The 22,805-nt window shown below is 34.3% G+C and overlaps 2 protein-coding genes across 2 annotated transcripts in view; one reads left to right on the forward strand and one right to left on the reverse strand.

The window, feature by feature from the left end:
* Positions 1-22,805, reverse strand: part of LOC136027649 (tyrosine-protein phosphatase non-receptor type 4-like) — a 195,024-nt gene that overhangs the window by 21,581 nt on the left and 150,638 nt on the right. Inside the window, exon 13 of the mRNA XM_065705076.1 lies at positions 19,263-19,538. Coding sequence (XP_065561148.1) covers positions 19,263-19,538 — 276 coding nt within the window. The remainder of the gene's footprint in view (positions 1-19,262; positions 19,539-22,805) is intronic.
* LOC136027650 (solute carrier family 2, facilitated glucose transporter member 1-like) lies at positions 890-3,666 on the forward strand. The gene has a single exon (XM_065705077.1). The coding sequence runs from the start codon at positions 899-901 to the stop codon at positions 2,318-2,320; it is 1,422 nt and encodes a 473-aa protein (XP_065561149.1). The 5' UTR covers positions 890-898; the 3' UTR covers positions 2,321-3,666.

Consider the following 22,805-nt stretch of genomic DNA (forward strand, 5'->3'; position numbering starts at 1 on the left):
AAACGTAAGACAATGGTTATACAGATAAGTACTTTAAGAGTTAAACCAAAAAAAGTTTGGTTCCAGGAGACAATTATAATTTTGAACTGAAAAATGAGACCAGATTATTTTATTTGAAATTTTCAGGAGTTACTCTAGTTTCAATTCACAAATCAGATTTTTCATTAAAACCCTAAAATACTGCGTTTTACATTACTATTCCATGTTTTTTAGAATGTTAAAAAATACTATTTTTACTTTCACACGCAGTAAGATGTTAATAACATTTTCTACTGCAGTGCTATAGAAAAACACAGTTTTTCGTAAAACTTTATTCTATTTTAAAAACTTTTTTTTAGTTACTTAGGCACGATTAATTAGCTAAACTGATCATTGATACCTGGCCTTTTACCAAGAAGATTCGCTTTGATAATTAGTTATTTTGGAGATTTGAATCAAATGAGAAGGCCAAATTAATTACAATTCTTAGAAAACAACTGGTCAAATAAGCTTGCCCATTATTTTCGGCTGTCAAATAAAAAAAAAAAAACTTGGAATCCACGAGATAAGGAAGAGGTTAAATATGTTTATTGTAGCAAAGTGCTTCTGATAGATATATTTCACGTGGAATTTCAACTCAGGGATATTTAAGCTTCAAGATATATCCACATTAATATAAGAAAAAAGTTTCGATTATTCCCACTGTACGTTTCAAACACGCATAAGCTTAATATCTTTTAAAAAGCAAATGCAAAAGTATTTTGAACTCACATATTTCAAGAAACTCAAAGAAATAGAATTGCCTTAAAATCAAAATCTGATTTAAAACACAATTTTAACATCAGTAACATATTTGTTGACAACTGATCACAGAAATACCAAAGATCATGTACTGTCAAATAAGAATAAAGACAACTTTATGACAAGTACATTATTCTTAATTGTTTTAAGTACAGCCATTGGCTCTGGTTTTCAGTTTGGCTATAATGTAGGCATAATCAACCCGGCAGCAGAAATAATCAAAGAGTGGATAAGTGACATAGAAACTGAGCGATATAACACAAAACCATCAACAGATCGGATCGAATTTTTGTGGTCAATAATAGTGGTTCTGCATGTTGTGGGAAGTTTATTTGGAGGTTTGCTAAATCAATCTTTTGCTAGAATAGGAAGGAAACTTGGCCTGCTGTACAATAATCTATTTGCCCTTTTTGGGATCTTTTTTGAAATGGTAGGTTACTATGTTAATTCATATGAATGCATAATGGTTGGAAGATTCTTGCTTGGCGTAAATGCTGGAATTGGGATGGGACTCAGTGTCATTTACCTCCAAGAAACTGCACCAAGAAAAAAACGAGGTTTATTTTCAGCCATAGTAAGAGTAATGTTTGTCTTTTCACAGCTATTTGGAGGAATACTTGGAATGGAGACTATCCTGGGTGTAAAACTCCTTTGGCCTTATTTGTTCTTGACTGCCATCGCCTTTATTCTGATACAAGTTCCAGCTTTAATTTTCTCTGAAGAAACTCCAAAGTATCTACTGATAACCAAAAATGATGAAAGAAAGGCAAGAAAATCACTCGAATGGCTTAGAAGAACTAAGGATATCGAGGATGAATTTCAGGAGCTAAAAAAAGAGCAAAATGACAGTCAAAATGCATCTGCCGTTACACTGACCAATTTGTTTACTGATCCTGTTCTTAAACAACAGACAATGATCGGGGTTCTGCTGACGATATCCCAGCAATTTTCAGGCATTGCTTCTTTCATGCACTACTCAACATTTATTATTCAGGAAGCTGGCTTTGGGCAATTTGAGTCACAAATCACTACAATAACCTTGTTGGTTATCAACTTAGCTGTAACAATAATCTCAGTCTTCCTAATTGATAAAGTCGGCAGAAAGAAACTTCTTCTTTCTGGCATCATCATAATGGCCACAACCACTGCCATGGTAGCACTCTCCTTTTCCCTGCAGCCTATTTACGAGTGGACAAAGTATTTAGGGATTGTGTCTATTGGAATATTTATAATCGGATTTGCACTAGGCCCTGGTGCTATACCCCTGATAATCATTAGCGAAATGGCCCCACAAGAGTATCGATCGCATGCAGTAGGGATAGGCATGGTAACTACATCACTATCAAGAGTAGTGGTTAGCTTGTCTTTTATGAAACTGAAAAGCCTACTCGGGCCTTTTGTATTCTTATTGTATACGGCCTCTTTAACAGTGTCAGGAATATTGGCCTCTATTTATGTTCCAGAAACGAAAGGTAAAAGAGTTGATGAAATTCAGGAAATCTTTAGACAGCGTGCCCACATCCCCCCATCACAAATTTAGCCAGGGTATTTTAAACATGCGTCATTCAGAACAAACAAACAGGAAAAATCCACAGCTTTTTCTTCGAAACAGTAAAAAATAAACCTAAAAAAAAAATCAGACATCTACGAAAGTTAAATATGGCACAATATCGAAAAAAGGCATTTCTTCAAAAGATACTTGTATTATATTAACTTTTAGTTACTGCATGCCGTGGTTTCTTCTTTACTAGGTTTAATGTGTGTCTGCAACCATGATACCGATGAAACTTACATAATCCCCGTTTAACTATACAGATTATTTATGTTAAACCGATATCCACATTTACATTGAACTATACAGGACCTTTATAAAATTTTAAATACTATATGTCACGATTTTTAACTTACTTGGTTTGAGCGATCGCTCTAACAATGATACCGACGAAACTTCCATAAGCAGAATTTATAAAGAATTATACCCATTCTTTATGCGGTTAAAAATGAAATCTTGTTTTGTTCTTTGTATGTACATTCGTTACTCCAACGAAAATGCAGTTTTTCGAAAAAAAATTTTTTAATTATTTTTGTAATTACAAAGGGTTTCTAAATTCAGCAATTTCCTATAAAATGAGCAATAAAAAGCTCTCTATTATATTCCAGTGCCTTGATAGCTGCAGAAAAAGACGGAAAGAAAAAGAAGATGCCGTCGATGCAAAATATAGTGGTTGCAGTCACTTTTTTTGTCTTTAAACGCTAATCAGCAATCTCTGCAGCCAAGATACCGATGAAAACTACAAAAAACTTATTTTACAATTAATTACAGAGGATCCTCTATATTAAATGATTGAAGGTTGAGCTGCAAACATGCCACTGCAAAAACGACTAACCAGCGAAATACATAATCAAAATATATTTTTCTTGAACTATTTTGCAGAAAGAAAAGCATTTGTCGTATCATCATGTACATAATCACTTATTGAAATATTTCAATTACTATTGGCTATAGTTCTTTCTTTAATGTAAATACCCCCAAAAAGCAACTTTCAAAAGATGCTTCTATTTTCTTTTGGTTACTATATGCCAAGGTTACTTTTGGTTACTATATGCCAAGGTTTGTTCTTTACTGAGTTTAAGCTCTCTCTGCAACCACGATGACGATGAAACTTACATAGTTCCCAATTAAAATGGACAATGTGGATCTTATATATAAAATCGAAATTATAATTGCTATTACTGAAGCAGTGCCAGATGAGAAATTTTTCTCATTTGAAAAAATTTTCAAAACATTCCTCATCGACAATTTTACAAAAAGTGACAATTGCAAGAGTTGTTTTTTTTTTTTTTACTATAATAAATGGTTATAAACACGAAGAACAAACAGGCAGTTCTTTCTAGAAGTCGTACTTTACTGTATATTTTTTAATCAAGAGGCTAAGCAACTCCAGTGAATGCTGTGCTTTGTTTTTTACTAGGTTTCTGATAGCTCTATGGCCTTGATACCAATGAATGACACTATTTTCACGAGTTATGGGCTATTACATTTCTTAGTATTTGACGGGATCGTCTATTAGATTGTTAGTTACCTATTCAAACAAGACTTGCTGAGGCAGAAGAATGAAGAAAAAAAGATGCCCCTAATATGCAGAATATTGTAGTTCAAGCAGCTTTTCTTGTTTTTCAAACCAGTAGATTCTCCCCGTTATTCAAGCCAAGAGACGGTAATTTTCCTATGTAGGGAATAGGGACAAGGCGTTCTCTACTTTGTTCTTTCCTACGATTTACAGGCAATTGTATTTCTTAGTTTGGGACGTGATCGTCTCTTACTAGGTTGCTAGCTAGCACTGGAAGCTGGAAAATGCCCAATATTTCAGTTACTATGGGTTAAAGTTTGTTCTTTACTACAATTTTTTCTTAGTTTGGGACGTGATCGTCTCTTACTAGGTTACTATCTACCGCTGCAAACGAGATATTTTAGTTACTATGGACTAGAGTTTGTTTTGTATTATAATTACTATTGAAGCTAAGAAAAAGCCGTAGACTTTTTGCTGTTTGTTATGTTAAAAGACGATCAAACAATTTTATATATTGGACTTAGTTAGCTGTCTGATTTTTTGAGATTCGTTTCATACTATACCAAAGAAGAAATATCCGTAGACTTTTTCCTGTTTCTAACCAGGGTTTAGGCATATTGGATGAAGCCTTTTTAAAAGTTCGAAATTATAGTTAAAAGAATTAAGATCCACGGAATTAAGAGATCTAGTGGAAAATGGCATCACCGCTTCAACCCGGATCATGTTTTAGAGTTGTTAGCGTTAAAACAATCCAAAGCGCTGTTCGGATCACATATCCTCCAATGTTTAGTTCTGTATGTAGATTGCTGTTTAACTGAAAATTGCTATTACATTAAACACAATTTCATTTTTTTATATTTAGATTTTGTGATGCCATTTTCCACTAGATCTCTTAATTCCATGGATCTTAATCTATATATATAAAAATAAGTTGTCTGTGTGTTATGTCTGTTACACTATGTCTGTTACGCCAGATTATATCTTATCTATATATAAAAATAAGTTGTATGTATTTTTGTGTTGAGGGTTTAAATGTAAAAACTGGGAATTGCATAAATATTTCGACATATTTTGACAATAGATTAATGTAATTTGAAAACCTTAAAAAAGATACTTAAAATTTTGAGGTTTATTATAAATTGTTGAGCTTTAGCAAGCTTGGCACGTGGAGATTTCTCCAACTGTCAATGTTAGAATGAACACTGACAAACTGAAAAACATTGAAAAAGATAGAATGTTACCAAATCCTACAATGACAGAAGAAACAGCCGAGGAAGCTGCTCAAAGAGTTAATGCCAAAAGGCTTACGGCTAAAGAACGCAAAACCCTGCAGTTAGATGAAGATCAACCTGGACAGCGAGAGTCAAAACGTATCAAAACTGAAAATGATAGCAATGATGATTGGGCTTGGGATTTTGACTTGGATAAGGTCATCAATGCCTACCAGATTTTAGTTATAAAAACAAAGGTTCGGCGATATGTATTTACGTCTGAAAAATAAAGAAGAAAAAGAAAACTGGAACTAAAAAGGGAAAAACTGGGAATTGCATAAATATTTCAATATATTTTGACAATAGATTAAAGTAATTCGAAAACCTTATAACAGATACTTAAAATTTTGAAGTTTATTATGAATTGTTGAGCTTTAGCATGCTTGGCACGTGAAGATTTTCCAACTGTCAATGTTAGAATGAACATTGACAAATTGGAAAACATGGAAAAAGATAGAATGTTACCAAATCCTACAATGGCAGAAGAAACAGCCGAGGAAGCTGCTCAAAGAGTTAATGCCAAAAGGCTTACGGCTAAAGAACGCAAAACCGCGCTGTTAGATGAAGATCAACCTGGACAGCGAGAGTCAAGAGGTATCAAAACTGAAAATGATAGCGATGATGATTGGGTTTGGAATTTTGACTTGGATAAGGTCATCAATGCCTACCAGATTTTAGTTAAAAAATCAAAGGTTTGGCGATATGTATTTACGTCTGAGAAATAAAGAAGAAAAAGAAAACTGAAACTAAAAATGTAAAAACTGGGAATTGCATAAATATTTCAAAATATTTTGACAATAGATTAAAGTAATTCGAAAACCTTTAAACAGATACTTAAAATATTTGAGGTTTATTATAAATTGTTGAGCTTTAGCATGCTTGGCCCGTGAAGTGAAGATTTTCCAACTGTCAATGTTAGAATGAAGATTGACAAATTGAAAAACATTGAAAAAGATAGAATGTCACCAACTGAAAAAATAAAACTGAAAAAAGAAAAAAGGTAAAAAACTAAAAAAAAGACTAGAAAGAAAAAAACTAAAAAAAGAAAAAACTAAAAAATAGAAAAAATTGAAAAAGCTAAAAAATTAAAAAACCTAAAAAGAAAAACCCTAAAAAACTAAAAAAATAAAAAAGGTAAAAAACTAAAAAGAAAAAAAAACTATTAAAAGCTAAAAACTAAAAAAAAGAAAAAACTAAAAAAACTGGGATTTGCACAAATATTTCAATGTATTTTGACAATAGATTAAAGTAATTCGAAAACCTTAAAACAGATACTCAAAAGTTAGAGGTTTAATATAAATTGTTGAGCTTTAGCATGCTTGGCACGTAAAGATTTTTCCAAGCGTCAATGTTAGAATGAACATTGACAAATTGAAGAAAACAAATGAATAAAAAGAAGAAACTAAAAAAAAGAAAAACTAAAAAAGAAAAAAACTAAGAAAAGAAAAAACTAAAAAAGAAAATAACTAAAAAAGAAACTATATCTATATATCTATATATATATATAAATAAGTTGTCTGTGGATGTGTGGGTCTGTCTGTCGGGTGACGTCATGTTTGTGTGTTGACTGACGTCATGTTTTCGACTGACGAAATTACAGACCGGGACATCGGGACACAAATGACGACCGGGACACCGGCACATAGGGAATATAAATGACGACCGGGACACTCAAAGAGAAAGCGACCGGGACACAAGGAATGTTCGATTAGCAATCACCATCAACAAAGCACCGGGACACAAATGACGACCGGGACACAGGGAGTATAAATGACGACCAGGACATAAGTAAAAAAAAAACTAAAAAAACTAAAAAAAAGGTAAAAACTACAAAAAAAACTAAAAAGAAAAAAAAAGAAAAAAAAGAAAAAAGGAAAAAAATGAAAAATAAAGGGGAAAAACAAAACTAAAAAAATAAAAATAAAAAAAAACTAAAAAGAAAAAAAGGGGAAAAACACAAAAATTTATTTCATCATATACCATTTCAAAAACGAATGTATATACAGACCGGGACACCGGGATACAAATGACGACCGGGACACAGGGAATATAAATGACGACCGGGACACAGGGACACAACTACAACGCGGACGCCGGGGGGCACAGGGGGATATATAAATGACGACGGGGACACAGGGAATGTTCGATTAGCAATCACCATCAACAAAGCTCAAGGGCAATCATTAGAATCATGAGGTATAACTAAAAAAACTAAAAAAAAGGTAACACCGGGACACAAATGACGACCGGGACACCGGGACACAAGGAACATAAATGACGCCCGGGACACTCAAAGAGAAATCACAGACTGGAACACCGGGACACAAATGACGACCGGGACAAAACTACAACGGGGACGCCGGGGGGCACAGGGGAATATATAAATGACGACGGCGACACAGGGAATTGTCGATTAGCAATCACCATCAACAAAGCTCAAGGGCAATCATTAGAATCATGAGGTGTAGATCTGAATAAGGATTGTTTTCCCATGGACCATTATATGTTGCATGTTCAAGAGTCGGTAAACCTGACAATCTATTTATATGCACAGACAATGGGACAGCAAAGAATGTTGTATATTCGCAAGTTTTACTTAGTTAAAAACAAAAACATATATATATATATATATATATATATATATATATATATATATATATATATATATATATATATATATATATATATATATATATATATATATATATATATATATATCCCAGGTTGGACATAGGGACACAACTACAATGGCGCGTAACTAATATGGCGCGTAACGACTTACGCGCGCGGGGGGGGCTTGGTGGGGGCGCTTTCGATTAGCAATCCCCATCAACAAAGCTCAAGGGCAATAATTAGAATCATGAGGTATAACTAAAAAAACAAAAAAAAGGTAAAAAACTAAAAACTAAAAAAAAGACCAATTCAAAAACGAATGTATATACAGACCGGGACACCGGGACACCGGAACACAAGGAATATAAATGACGCCCGGGACACTCAAAGATAAATCACAGACTGGGACACCGGGACACCAATGACGACCGGGACACAGGGAATATAAATGACGACCGGGACACAACTACAACGGGGACGCCGGGGGGCACAGGGGAATATATAAATGACGACGGCGACACTGGGAATGGTCGATTAGCAATCACCATCAACAAAGCTCAAGAGCAATCATTAGAATCATGAGGTATAGATCTGAATACGGATTGTTTTCCCATGGACCATTATATGTTGCATGTTCAAGAGTCGGTAAACCTGACAATCTATTTATATGCACAGACAATGGGACAGCAAAGAATGTTGTATATTCGCAAGTTTTACGTAGTTAGAAACATATATATATATATATATATATACATATATATATATATATATATATATATATATATATATATATATATATATATATATATATATATATATATATATATATATATATATATATATATATATATATATATATATATATATATATATATATATATATATATATATATATATATATATATATATATATATATATATATATATATATATACATATATACATATATATATATATATATATATATATATATATACATATATATATATATATATATATATATATATATATATATATATATATATATATATATATATATATATACATATATATATATATATATATATATATGTATATATATATATATATATATATATATATATATATATATATATATATATATATATATATATATATATATATATATACTAGCTGTTGGGGTGGCGCTTCGCGCCACCCCAACACCTAGTTGGTGGGGGCGCTTCGCGCCCCCCCAAGCCCCCCCGCGCGCGTAAGTCGTTACGCGCCATATTAGTTACGCGCCATTGTAGTTGTGTCCCTATGTCCCACCTGTGAATATATATATATATATATATATATATATATATATATATATATATATATATATATATATATATGTTTTTAACTACGTAAAACTTGCGAATATACAACATTCTTTGCTGTCCCATCGTCTGTGCACATAAATAGATTGTCAGGTTTACCGACTCTTGAACATGCAACGCATAATGGTCCATGGGAAAACAATCCGTATTCAGATCTATACCTCATGATTCTATTGATTGCCCTTGAGCTTTGTTGATGGTGATTGCTAATCGACCATTTCCTTTGTTGCCGTCGTCATTTATATATCCCCCTGTGCCCCCCGGCGTCCCCGTTGTAGTTGTGTCCCTGTGTCCGGGTCGTCATTTATATTCCCTGTGTCCCCGTCGTCATTCGTGTCCCGGTGTCTCAGTCTGTGATTTCTATTTGAGTGTCCCGGGCGTCATTTATATTCGTCAGGATATTGTAGGGCATCGTAGCATCGATGAGTTTAAGCAATTCTTGTCAACTGATTGTTTCGCCTATAAAGAATATTATCTCGAGGTAAGAACTGATCACCGACCACAACGATTGCCACTTTGTTGATAGTTGCGTATCGGGAGGCATCAATTCGATTGCTGTTTTTAAGCAGAAGCACTAAATTATTATTTTTGTGGAAAAGATGATATATATAAATATATATATATATATATTTTCTTTTTAGTTTTTTTGTAGTTTTTACCTTTTTTAGTTTTTTTCTTCTTTTGTATTAATGCTAAAGTCAAGGTTCAAACCTGGAGCCTCTCGGACCTAGAACCTGAAACATAACGCTTTACCAACTCAGCTACTTCGGCGTGAATACATTCGTTTTGAGCAGCTTCCTCGGGTGTTACCATTGTAGGTTCTTCAGTCATTTTACAATTAGAAATTTCTCTTTCAACGGTCTTCTTACAATTAAAAATTTGTCTTTGAACGATATTCTTAAATACCTGTGTCCTGGTCGTCATTTATATTGCCTGTGTCCCGGTCGTCATTTGTGTCCCGGTATCCCAGTCTGTAATTTCTCCTTGAGTGTCCCGGTCGTTATTTATATTCCCTCTGTCCTGGTCATCATTTGTGTCCCGGTCTGTAATTTCTCTTTGAGTGTTTTTTCTTTTTAGTATTTTTTAGTTTTTTACATTTTTTCTTTTTTCAGTTTTCTTTTTCTTCTTTATTTTTCAGCTTCACTATGAAATACATATCGCCGAACCTTTGTTTTTTTAACTAAAATCTGGTAGGCATTGATGACCTTATACAAGTCAAGATCCCGCACCCAATCATCATCGCTATCATTTTCAGTTTTGATATGTTTTGATTCTCTCTGTCCAGGTGGATCTTCATCTAACTGCGCGGTTTTGCGTTCTTTAGCCTCAAGCCTGTTTCCTTGCTGTTCTTTTGATTCCTCGGCACGCTTTCTTTTCTGAATTTCTCTATCAGCAGGAAGTTTTATGGCATAGACTCTTTGAGCATCTTCATCGGCTTTTGCCATTGTAAGTTCATCAGTCATTTTAAACTTAAACATTAATAGATTTCTACGTGAACATATATGTCTTAAATATATTTAATGACGTCACCGTCATAGCAAAAATGACGACAACTAACTTCATGACGCCAGTCGACACTGAAACATGACGTCACCTGATCCAGAGACATACAACTTATTTTTATATATATAGATAGATATAATTCTAAAATTGTCAGGTAATTTTCTATTTTGAAATAAAAACTAAAAATTATTGCTCAGACAACATAAATATTTTTGATATTTACATAATAGCTTTAGTGGTTCTGGACTGAAAACTAAATATGCTAATCCAATTGGGAATTGCAATCTTTTAGGTTGAAAAGACAGATCCATTGGAATCATGAGAATGCGTGGAATAAGAAAAGCCTCACCCTCAAAAGGCCCTGTCAAGATTGCTGCCTCTATTACGTTATAACAGACATAACACGTCATTTGTGTCCCGGTCTGTAGTTTCGTTAGTCGACAAACATGACGTCAGACGACAAACAACTTCATGACGACATACAGCTCAATCCTTATCATGACGTCAGTCGACAAACATAACGCCAGTCGACACACAAACATGACGTCAGTCGACAGACAGACAAACAACTTATTTTTATATATATAGATATATATATATATATATATATATATATATATATATATATATATATATATATATATATATATATATATATATATATCTATATTCCCAGGTTGGACATAGGGACACAACTACAATGGCGCGTAACTAATATGGCACGTAACGACTTACGCGCGCGGGGGGGCTTGGGGGGGCGAAGCGCCTCCACCAACTAGGTGTTGGGGTGGCGCGAAGCGCCACCCCAACAGCTAGTATATACATATAAATCGGTTGTATATATGCATGTTAGTTTGTTTGTGGGTTTGCATTTGACGTCATTATAAGCATATAAGGCTTTGCATATGACGTCATTATAAGATGACACTACAGACCGGGACACCGGGACACAAATGACGACCGGGACACAGGGACAGAGGGAATATAAATGACGACCGGGACACTCAAAGAGAAATTACAGACTGGGATATCGGGACACAAATGACGACCGGGACACTTAAAGAGAAATTACAGACCGGGACACCAGGACACAAATGACGACAGGGACACCGGGACAGAGGGAATATAAATGACGACCGGGACACTCAAAGTTAAATTACAGACTGGGATATCGGGACACAAATGACGACCGGGACACAGGAAATATAAATGACAACCAGGACACAGGGACACACCTACAACGGGGACACCGGGGGCACAGGGGGATATATAAATGAAGAAGGGGACACAGGGAATGTTCGATTAGCAATCACCATCAACAAAGCTCAAGGGTAATCATTAGAAAAATGCGATATAGATCTGAATACGGATTGTTTTCCCATGGACAATTAAATGTTGCATGTTCAAGAGTTGGTAAACCTGACAATCTATTTATATGGACAGACAATGGGACAGCAAAGAATGTTGTATATTCGCAAGTTTTACGTACTTAAATATATATATATATATATATATATATATATATATATATATATATATATATATATATATATATATATATATATATATATATATATATATATATTCACAGGTGGGACACAGGGACACAACTACAATGGCGCGTAACTAATATGGCGCGTAACGACTTACGCGCGCGGGGGGGCTTGGGGGGCGCGAAGCGCCCCCACCAACTAGGTGTTGGGGTGGCGCGCGTAAGTCGTTACGCGCCATTGTAGTTGTGTCCCTGTGTCCCACCTGTGAATATATATATATATATATATATATATATATATATATATATATATATATATATATATATATATATATATATATATATATATATATATTTAAGTACGTAAAACTTGCGAATATACAACATTCTTTGCTGTCCCATTGTCTGTCCATATAAATAGATTGGCAGGTTTACCAACTCTTGAACATGCAACATAATAATTGTCCATGGGAAAACAATCCGGATTCAGATCTATACCGCATTTTTCTAAAGATTGCCCTTGAGCTTTGTTGATGGTGATTGCTAATCGAACATTCCCTGTGTCCCCTTCTTCATTTACATACCCCCCTGTGCCCCCGGTGTCCCCGTTGTAGGTGTGTCCATGTGTCCTGGTTGTCATTTATATTTCCTGTGTCCCGGTCGTCATTTGTGTCCCGATATCCCAGTCTGTAATTTCTCTTTGAGTGTCCCGGTCGTCATTTATATTCCCTCTGTCCCGGTGTCCCGGTCGTCATTTGTGTCCTGGTGTCCCGGTTGGGGTGGGCGAAGCGCCACCCCAACAGCTAGTTCTTTATAATTTTATAAATCTTAATTTCATCGTAAATGGTGTCAGTCAGCTAGATCTCATGTAGCAGTCATTAATAAAAGTTCTGTTTAGACTTTGAATTGATAAATGTGTGAACATTGCTCGCGGTAGCAATTAAATCCTACGGCCTTCAGCGTAAACTTCCAACACAATATCCACTGCGCCACACACCCTTTGCAAATCTTAATATTAAAATAGTTTATACTAAACTCTAAAATAAAGAACGAACGCTACCTCATACTTACTGAAATATTGATTAATAGTAGTAACCTTGGACTTAGTGGTAGTATTATAATTACTAAGGTATGGTGCAATATTTTACTCACTTACTTGCTTGATTCTCTGAAATTCGTCACTTACTATTCAAGCTAAAAAAGCCGCAAGCCTTTTCCTATTTGTTATATTAAAGAACGAACTGTTTGTTGCCCAAAGTAAATGAAAAAATTTCTAGCGAAGACCTGGGATGCTGCAGTAGCTAGTTTATGGTAAAGAACGACCATGGTGATTAATTTAAGTTTGAAAAGAAAAAATTACGGTATAAACCTACATAGTAGTATAAGCAAGCAAGAAGTTACGTAAAGGCTCCACCGAGAGTTGAACTCGGGTCACAGGAAAAAAAGATTTTTGAACTTGGGCTAACATGGAAAATAATTTTACTATTAGGTAATATTTGGCACGCAGGTTTGAAAATTCTTTGTCCAAGGGGCACGGGTTCGATACCTGTCGTAGTCAGTTACTTAATTTGGGACAGTGTCAATGGGTGACTTTGTAAGCTCAGCCAGAGTCGACCTAGCTCTAAATGGGTACCTGGAGAAATCTGGGGAATGTAAGCGGGAAGGATGTGCGAAAGAATAGGATGGCTGGCCCCAATCCCCCATTGCACTTCCTGGCTGAAGGGCCATGAAACGGAGATCAGCACGCCGGTTAGGAGCTTGAGGGTCTGGTGCCTTCATACTTACTACAATAAATATTTAAGAGAACTTATCCCTGAGGCCTGAGAACTTCAATTTAGATTTATTAAAAAACAGTGTTCATCAATTAAGTCATTGTGTTCATCAGTTATGGGGTATTTTACTTTTACTATCAGAGGTGATCTTCTCTTACTATGTTGTTAGCTACCGCTGCAACCCTGTTTACAAACAAGAAAAAGTCGATAGCTTTTCTTATTTTGAATAGTAAGATACAAACTTTAAAGAATCAGGCTGTCGCTGGTGTTCGTTCTTTATTATAACTTGGATATTTCCCCCCTGCAAGCCTACTCTTTCGATATCTTTTCAAAGTAAATAATCTTTCATAAAATAAAAGCCTCGGTGGCTAGTCGGCAGAGGGTAAGTCTCATAGTCCTAAGGTCGTGAGTTCATTGCTCACCCGGGGCAACTTGCTCTGTTAATTTTAAATGGATGATACTGGTTTCTAGGAAAGTAAGATTTTATTGCAAACTTGTATTCTTTTAGCAGTTTTCAGTTATTATGGGCTTTACTTACCCGTTCTTTACTGTAGAATATATGAATCCTTTATTTAAGTTAAAATGAAAAATATCGATCATTTATGTAATTAAACTTTTCTAGGTTACAGGTAGAGCTGCAACCATGATTCCCCTCTTACTAAGTTGCAGCTACAACTACAACAACGTTTTTTTTTTTTTCTCGAAAACGGCTCCATATTTTTTCTAGAAAATTGGCATTCGGCGAAATTTTGGCCTAACAGCACAGTCTAGATGGGTCATAAGTTTAAAAAAATTTGTCAAGAGCCTTGATTTTAGAAGAAAAGTTATGTGAGTGACGTCATTTTTAAATACCTCAGTAATGCAATGACGCTGTCACACTTCTCACCCCTACCTGGAAAAACTGAAGATTTTAATGCATGGAAAAGCTTACCTTAAATTGCTTAAAGAGCAAAAAAACTGGACTTAAAACAATCCAAAAATCTTAAAAAAGAAAATCAAAAGTTTGAAGCTTCGTTGACGTGGAGTTCCACGTCATATTATTTTCATTTCATAGTCCTTAAAAAGATTTCGAAGTTGAAAAAAAGCATATCTACAAATGTTGTTATTCTAAAAGAAAAAAAAGTACATTGCAGCATATGCCAGTTAAGAATCGCTATAGTTATTTTGTAAACTGCAAAACATTTATGGTGCCTGAGCTATAATTTTGATGTTCTAGTTCAAACATGAAAAATACCTTCAAAAGTTCAATTAAAAGTTCCAGTGCCCTTTTTAAGTGACCGAAAAAATTGGAGGGCACCTAGGCCCCCTCCCACACAAATTTTTCCCCTAGGTCACCGAATCAAAACTTTGAGATAGCCATTCTGTTCAGCTTATTCGAAAACCTAATAACACACGTCTTTGGGGACGATTGCATCCCCCCACATTCCCCGGGGTAGGGGCTGCAAGTTATAAACTTTGACCATTGTTTACATACAGTAATGGATATTATGAATTGTACAAACGTTTACAGGGGGATTTTTTCGCGTTGGGGAGGGTAGGGGGACCGGAGAGGATCTTTACATGGAGGAATTTATCATGATGGAAGAGAATTTCCATAAAGAGGGCGCACAATTTTCCAGCATAATTTAAAAAAAAATAAAATGAGAAAATAAATTAAAAAAAAATTCAACTGGAAGTAATGAGCAGCATTAAAACTTAAAACGAACAAAAATATTACGTATATATTAGGGGGTTTCGTCTCATCCATAATACCTTGCTCCTTGCGCTAAAGTATTTCTAGTATATTCAACTATTTATTCTACGTGAAAAGGCCAAGAGAACAGCAAAAACACATTTAATTCACAATGAGTGAAAATTAACCTGGAACGTAAAATGAGACAAAAACAATATGGGCAATTAAAGCAAAGGACATTGCGAAAATTGTCTAAAGTAATCAAAATCTAAAATGAAGAATAAAAGTCAAGTGTTGTTAGAAGACAAGCCACGCCGAGAATCTGAACGAGTCAAAAATGAAAATGAAGAGCAAAGACACAAGCGGTTAGAAGAACAGTGTCGGTGTTTGAAGAACGAAACTGAAGAGTTTTCGACAGTATTTACCAATTCAACCCCGAACGATCCTCAGTGAAACACTCAAATTACAATAAAAAAATCTTTGTCTTTGGATCTCAAAAAAATCTCATCTTTGGAAGTATTTCAAACATATTTCCTTTGAGAAAAATATGCGGGTTGACCCTGAACAGGAAGTATTTGCAAGTACATCCTTGAACTGGGAAATGGACATCTTCCTTAAAACTCTTCTTAATGAAATTGAATTAAAACTCTTCTTAAGAACAATTTCCAGTGGCAATTTAATTGAGGATGTATTTGGAGAATGTTCGTCTAAACAGAGTTTCAATTTAATGAAGGATCGAGTTATTTTAGCTTCAATCAACAAGGAAGTTAATACAAAAAATGCAAAAATGTCGATCACCTCCCACAAGAATGCAAATCGTATGAAAATTATGATTCTGTAAAAGAAAAAAAGGAGGAATGACTTTACTCCAGGATTCCTCAATTTAGTTGAAACTACAGATTTACCACCACACGACTTAAAAATAAAGAAAAATACAATAGTTGCAGGTTTTGCGTAACTTATATATTTCTGAAGGGATATATATATATATATATATATATATATATATATATATATATATATATATATATATATATATATATATATATATCTTAATTTATTTTTTCTTTCTAAAACGAGGTTCAAATCAAAGACAGAGGTTCTATCAAGGTCAGATACAGTAGACGATATTGATCGAACTAAGCAAACTTGAGGCCATACAGTTCAAGCAGCAACTACAATCTTACAATTCTGACCTATTTTTCACCTCTCCGAGTTCCACTAATTCCCTTAGATTCGCCTTATTGAAATACCCACGCCTACTTTACCAAGTACTAGCACAGGATACAAAAAGAGACCGGCAAATTTCATGATATTAAAACATAAAGGTGCAAAAAAGAAGGTTAAACTAATGTAACAAACTCATTACGCATGAAAAATATTCCCACGGTATCAATCATAAGTTTAAACAGATAATTGAATATTGCAACAATTATCTTCTGACCCTCACGTCATAAGAATAAGCGGATTTTAAATCTTTAATTACAAATACACGCCATACTACTACCATGATTTACTCACAATCATCATTCTCAAATTATTGATCTTGAAACTTTCCAGCTTAAAGAAAAGAGGTTTAACACTATCGTAGCCAGGGCCGGATAAAAGGGGATTGGACCCAATCAGACCACACGTTTGAAGGGGCCCCGCGCTGACATCGGGTCATCGGGACATTTCGGGTTTTATCTGTGTTTTTTCCTGTTGTCTTTCCTCGTTGTTTGGTCTTATTAGTTTGCTTTTATCCAAGTTGTTTTATTCACATTTTGCTGATAAAATGCAAACGTCCCTCCAAAATATTGGGAAGACATTTAAAAAAAAAAATTCCTGTCGAAATATTCGCTTTGCTTGTCCAGTATTTTATTGGCCTTAAAAAATTCATTCTCGAACTTCCTTTCTTTATTTATTCGTAGTGAAGCTAGCCTTTTCTCTTTTATGCATGTCGGTATAGAAGGACTTTTAAAAGTTATTACATAAAAAAACCAGTTTTTCTAACTGAAAGTAAGGAGCGACATTAAAACTTAAAACGAACAGAAATTACTCCGTATATGAAATGGGTTGTCCCCTCCGCAATCCCTCGCTCTTTATGCTAAAGCTTTTAATTGTTTTAAAAAGCAGAATTGTGGTAAAGAGTCAAACTTTAGCGTAAAGAGCGAAGGATTGCGGAGGGGACATCCCATTTCATATACGGAGTAATTTCTGTTCGTTTTAAGCTTTAATGTCGCTCCTTACTTTCAGTTAGAAAAACTAGTTTTTTTATGTAATTTCTGAACGTTTTTGAATTAATGCATGTTTGATTTTGGCTCTCCACACATAAATTATTAAAAAGAAATTTACATTTTAATTCCTTTTTTGGCTAAATGGCTTTCTCTTAGTTCTGATCAGACGATTTTGAGAAATATGGGATGGGGAAGGAGGTCTAGTTGCCATGCAATTTTTCGGTTACACAAAAAGGCAACTATAAATTTTAATTTTTAATGAATTTTTTTATTAGTAAAAAATATACGTAACTTAAGAATTAACTTACGTAACATACTTTTATATTCTTAAATTTTTATTATGTATATCATGGGGTTTGTACCCTCGTTAATACCTCGCTCTTTACACTAAATCGTAAGTTTTGTGCCGATTCTTTAAGAATGACCCCTGAATCAGAAAGGCCGTAGAATAAATAGTAGAAATTACTAAAAATACTATAGCATAAAGAGCGAGGTATTTATCTCGTCCTAAATACCTCGCTCTTTATGCTAAAGTATTTTTAGAACCCCTCATATGCGTAATATCTCTTTTCGTTTTAAGTTTCAATGGTACTCCTTACTTTAAATTGAAAGAATTTGTCCATGTTTATTTTTTCATTGTTTTTTTTATAGTAATTTTAGAAAATCCTACGCCCTTTTCATTGAATTTCTGTTCCCCCATGACATATTTCTCCAAGGAAAGATCCTCCCACATAGCCCCCTCCCCTCAGCTCCACCCCCCAAAACCAAAAAAAAATCCCCTGAAAACGACTGTACACTTCCCAATAACCATTTTTATATGTAAACACTGGTCGAAGTTTGTAACTTGCAGCCCCTCCCCCAGGGACTGTGGGGGAGTAAGTCATTCCCAAAGACATAGTTATTATGGTTTTTGACTATGCGGAACAAAATGGCTATCTCAAAATTTTGATCTGTTGACTTTGGAGAAACAATGAGCGTGGGAGGGGGCCTAGGTGCCCTCCAATTTTTTGGTCACTTAAAAAGGGCACTAGAACTTTTCATTTCCGTTACAATGAGCCCTCTTGCAACATTCTAGGACCACTTGGTCGATACGATGACCCCTGGAAGAAAAAAAAATAAAAAAAACAAACAAACAAATAAACACGCACCCGTGATTTGTCTTCTGGCAAAAAATACGAAATTCCACATTTTTGTAGATAGGAGCTTTGCTATAGGGGTCTCTGATACGCTGAATGCGATGGTGTGATTTTCGTTAAGATTCTGTGACTTTTAGGGTGTGTTTTCCCCTATTTTCTAAAATAAGACAAATTTTCTCAGGCTCGTAACTTTTGATGACAAAGACCAAATTTGATGAAACTAATATATTTAAAATCAGCATGAAAATCCGATTCTTTTGATGTATATCTTAGCATCAAACTTCCGTTATTTAGAGTTTCGTTTACTATTGAGCCGGGTCGCTCCTTACTACAGTTCGTTACCACGAACTGTTTGACACTTGCTTAAGATCCATAACTATAGAAAATACTTACAAGGATTGATATCACCATATCTGTTTTTCTTCATATTCTCTGGTTTTTTACATTCAGTCATGGCTAAACCAGGTCTTCTCCGATATAATAGGTCAAATTGAGCTAAAATGACGCCACTTCTAAGGCATTCTTCAAGCAAGGATATTGACTGCTCAAGTAATGACTGAGGGATAAGTGACGGTGGTCCACTATAGGAATGAGGAGGGGACAGTGACAAGGCGAGTGGGTCAGGTACGTATTCAAAAGAGGGCTCTTCTACTTCCTCAACGATATAAGCTGAAAAGAAAAAACAATCAGTGAAATAAAAGATATTCGGTATAAAAAATATTTACGTACATAAAATTTAACGAAGTCCGAATCAAAGAGTATAGGTAAATTGTAAGAGTGGAAACTGGCGTAGTGTCGTAGTGTTGACAAAAAAACATTAGCGCTATCTAGCGTCTGGCGACGCCTGGAATCTTTTTAACCTTTGTAATTGTTTTTCTGTCAGGAACCGAGATTAGATACTTATTAACATTTTACCAGCTAAACTAGTTAAATCATTATTTTTAATGTTACACTGAAAACATGCCAGTCTCACCAAACGTTAGATGGCGTTGATATTTTTTTTTTGTCGACACTAGTGCCAGTTACCACTCTTAAATTTTGCCCATACTTTTTGTTCCCAATCTTATATCGGATCGGAAAACTGAAATAGGAAAGAGCTTATCAAAGAAACATACTTTGGCAGTATACTGCCTCTGTCATGCTTTATTTTCTTTTGCTTATTATTACAACTTATGGATCAGATTTTTCTTCGTCATACTAGGCCAGAGACATAGACCTCAACTCTAGCTCAAATTTCTCATCGTTGTGACAAACGCGTTAAACATGACATGTTAAGAGTTAAAAAAAAAATATCTTTAAGCTCAATATGAAGGATTGTAGTTCTGTTTCTGTTTGTTTCAGATGAGTTAGTTTAAGGCGGGTTCTACCTACCCTAGGGTCGGTTTCTGTTTGTTTCAGATGAGTTAGTTCAAGGCGGGTTTTGCCTACCCAAGGGTTCTGCCTACGGGTTCTGTGTACTATTTTAAAGCGCTGAAATATGCCAGTAGCAATGTGCGATGTCTTGAAATAAATTTGTGTTGAAAAAAGGTGATTCTAGTGCATTATTCTATTTTATACGCTGGTATTAGTTAGATTTTATTATGTTGCTTCAAAATCTTATAATATTTTACGGTGATTGGTTTTAAGCTTGTCTCAGTACAATGCATCAATTTAAAGAAATAATTTCGTTTGTACTTGTTTTTGTTTAGCAGCACACTTCCACAGGCAATGCTTTTGGTGTGCAGCTTTTGAATTTTTTTTCTTTATTATATCTTTTTACTATATATTACTGATTCGACTGTTTTACTCGGAGAGCTGCATAACCAAAATACAGCTTTTGGTGTGCAGCTTTTGAATTTTTTTTCTTTATTATATCTTTTTACAATAAATTACTGATTCGACTGTTTTACTCAGAGAGCTGCATAACCAAAATACAGCTTTTGGTGTGCAGCTTTTGAATTTTTTTCTTTATTATATCTTTTTACAATAAATTACTGATTCGACTGTTTTACTCGGAGAGCTGCATAACCAAAATACAGCTTTTGGTGTGCAGCTTTTGAATTTTTTTCTTTATTATATCTTTTTACAATAAATTACTGATTCGACTGTTTTACTCGGAGAGCTGCATAACCAAAATACAGCTTTTGGTGTGCAGCTTTTGAATTTTTTTCTTTATTATATCTTTTTACAATAAATTACTGATTCGACTGTTTTACTCGGAGAGCTGCATAACCAAAATACAGCTTTTGGTGTGCAGCTTTTGAATTTTTTTCTTTATTATATCTTTTTACAATAAATTACTGATTCGACTGTTTTACTCGGAGAGCTGCATAACCAAAATACAGCTTTTGGTGTGCAGCTTTTGAATTTTTTTCTTTATTATATCTTTTTACAATAAATTACTGATTCGACTGTTTTACTCGGAGAGCTGCATAACCAAAATACAGCTTTCGGTGTGCAGCTTTTGAATTTTTTTTCTTTATTATATCTTTTTACAATAAATTACTGATTCGACTGTTTTACTCGGAGAGCTGCATAACCAAAATACAGCTTTTGGTGTGCAGCTTTTGAATTTTTTTCTTTATTATATCTTTTTACAATAAATTACTGATTCGACTGTTTTACTCGGAGAGCTGCATAACCAAAATACAGCTTTTGGTGTGCAGCTTTTGAATTTTTTTCTTTATTATATCTTTTTACAACAAATTACTGATTCGACTGTTTTACTGCATAACCAAAATACAGCTTTTGGTGTGCAGCTTTTGAATTTTTTTCTTTATTATATCTTTTTACAATAAATTACTGATTCGACTGTTTTACTCGGAGAGCTGCATAACCAAAATACAGCTTTTGGTGTGCAGCTTTTGAATTTTTTTCTTTATTATATCTTTTTACAATAAATTACTGATTCGACTGTTTTACTCAGAGAGCTGCATAACCAAAATACAGCTTTTGGTGTGCAGCTTTTGAATTTTTTTCTTTATTATATCTTTTTACAATAAATTACTGATTCGACTGTTTTACTCGGAGAGCTGCATAACCAAAATACAGCTTTTGGTGTGCAGCTTTTGAATTTTTTTCTTTATTATATCTTTTTACAATAAATTACTGATTCGACTGTTTTACTCGGAGAGCTGCATAACCAAAATACAGCTTTTGGTGTGCAGCTTTTGAATTTTTTTCTTTATTATATCTTTTTACAATAAATTACTGATTCGACTGTTTTACTCGGAGAGCTGCATAACCAAAATACAGCTTTTGGTGTGCAGCTTTTGAATTTTTTTTTTATTATATCTTTTTACAATAAATTACTGATTCGACTGTTTTACTCGGAGAGCTGCATAACCAAAATACAGCTTTTGGTGTGCAGCTTTTGAATTTTTTTCTTTATTATATCTTTTTACAATAAATTACTGATTCGACTGTTTTACTCGGAGAGCTGCATAACCAAAATACAGCTTTTGGTGTGCAGCTTTTGAATTTTTTTCTTTATCATATCTTTTTACAATAAATTACTGATTCGACTGTTTTACTCGGAGAGCTGCATAACCAAAATACAGCTTTTGGTGTGCAGCTTTGGATTTTTTTTTTATTATATCTTTTTACAATAAATTACTGATTCTACTGTTTTACTCGGAGAGCTGCATAACCAAAATACAGCTTTTGGTGTGCAGCTTTTGAATTTTTTTCTTTATTATATCTTTTTACAATAAATTACTGATTCGACTGTTTTACTCGGAGAGCTGCATAACCAAAATACAGCTTTTGGTGTGCAGCTTTTGAATTTTTTTCTTTATTATATCTTTTTACAATAAATTACTGATTCGACTGTTTTACTCGGAGAGCTGCATAACCAAAATACAGCTTTTGGTGTGCAGCTTTTGAATTTTTTTCTTTATTATATCTTTTTACAATAAATTACTGATTCGACTGTTTTACTCGGAGAGCTGCATAACC

This window comes from Artemia franciscana, chromosome 5 (genome assembly GCF_032884065.1).
Source record: "Artemia franciscana chromosome 5, ASM3288406v1, whole genome shotgun sequence".
NCBI lineage: Eukaryota > Metazoa > Arthropoda > Branchiopoda > Anostraca > Artemiidae > Artemia > Artemia franciscana.

Bases quoted from the DNA above. Each gene is read 5' to 3' on its own strand.
- LOC136027650 (XM_065705077.1), top strand. From the start codon at position 899: ATGACAAGTACATTATTCTTAATTGTTTTAAGTACAGCCATTGGCTCT.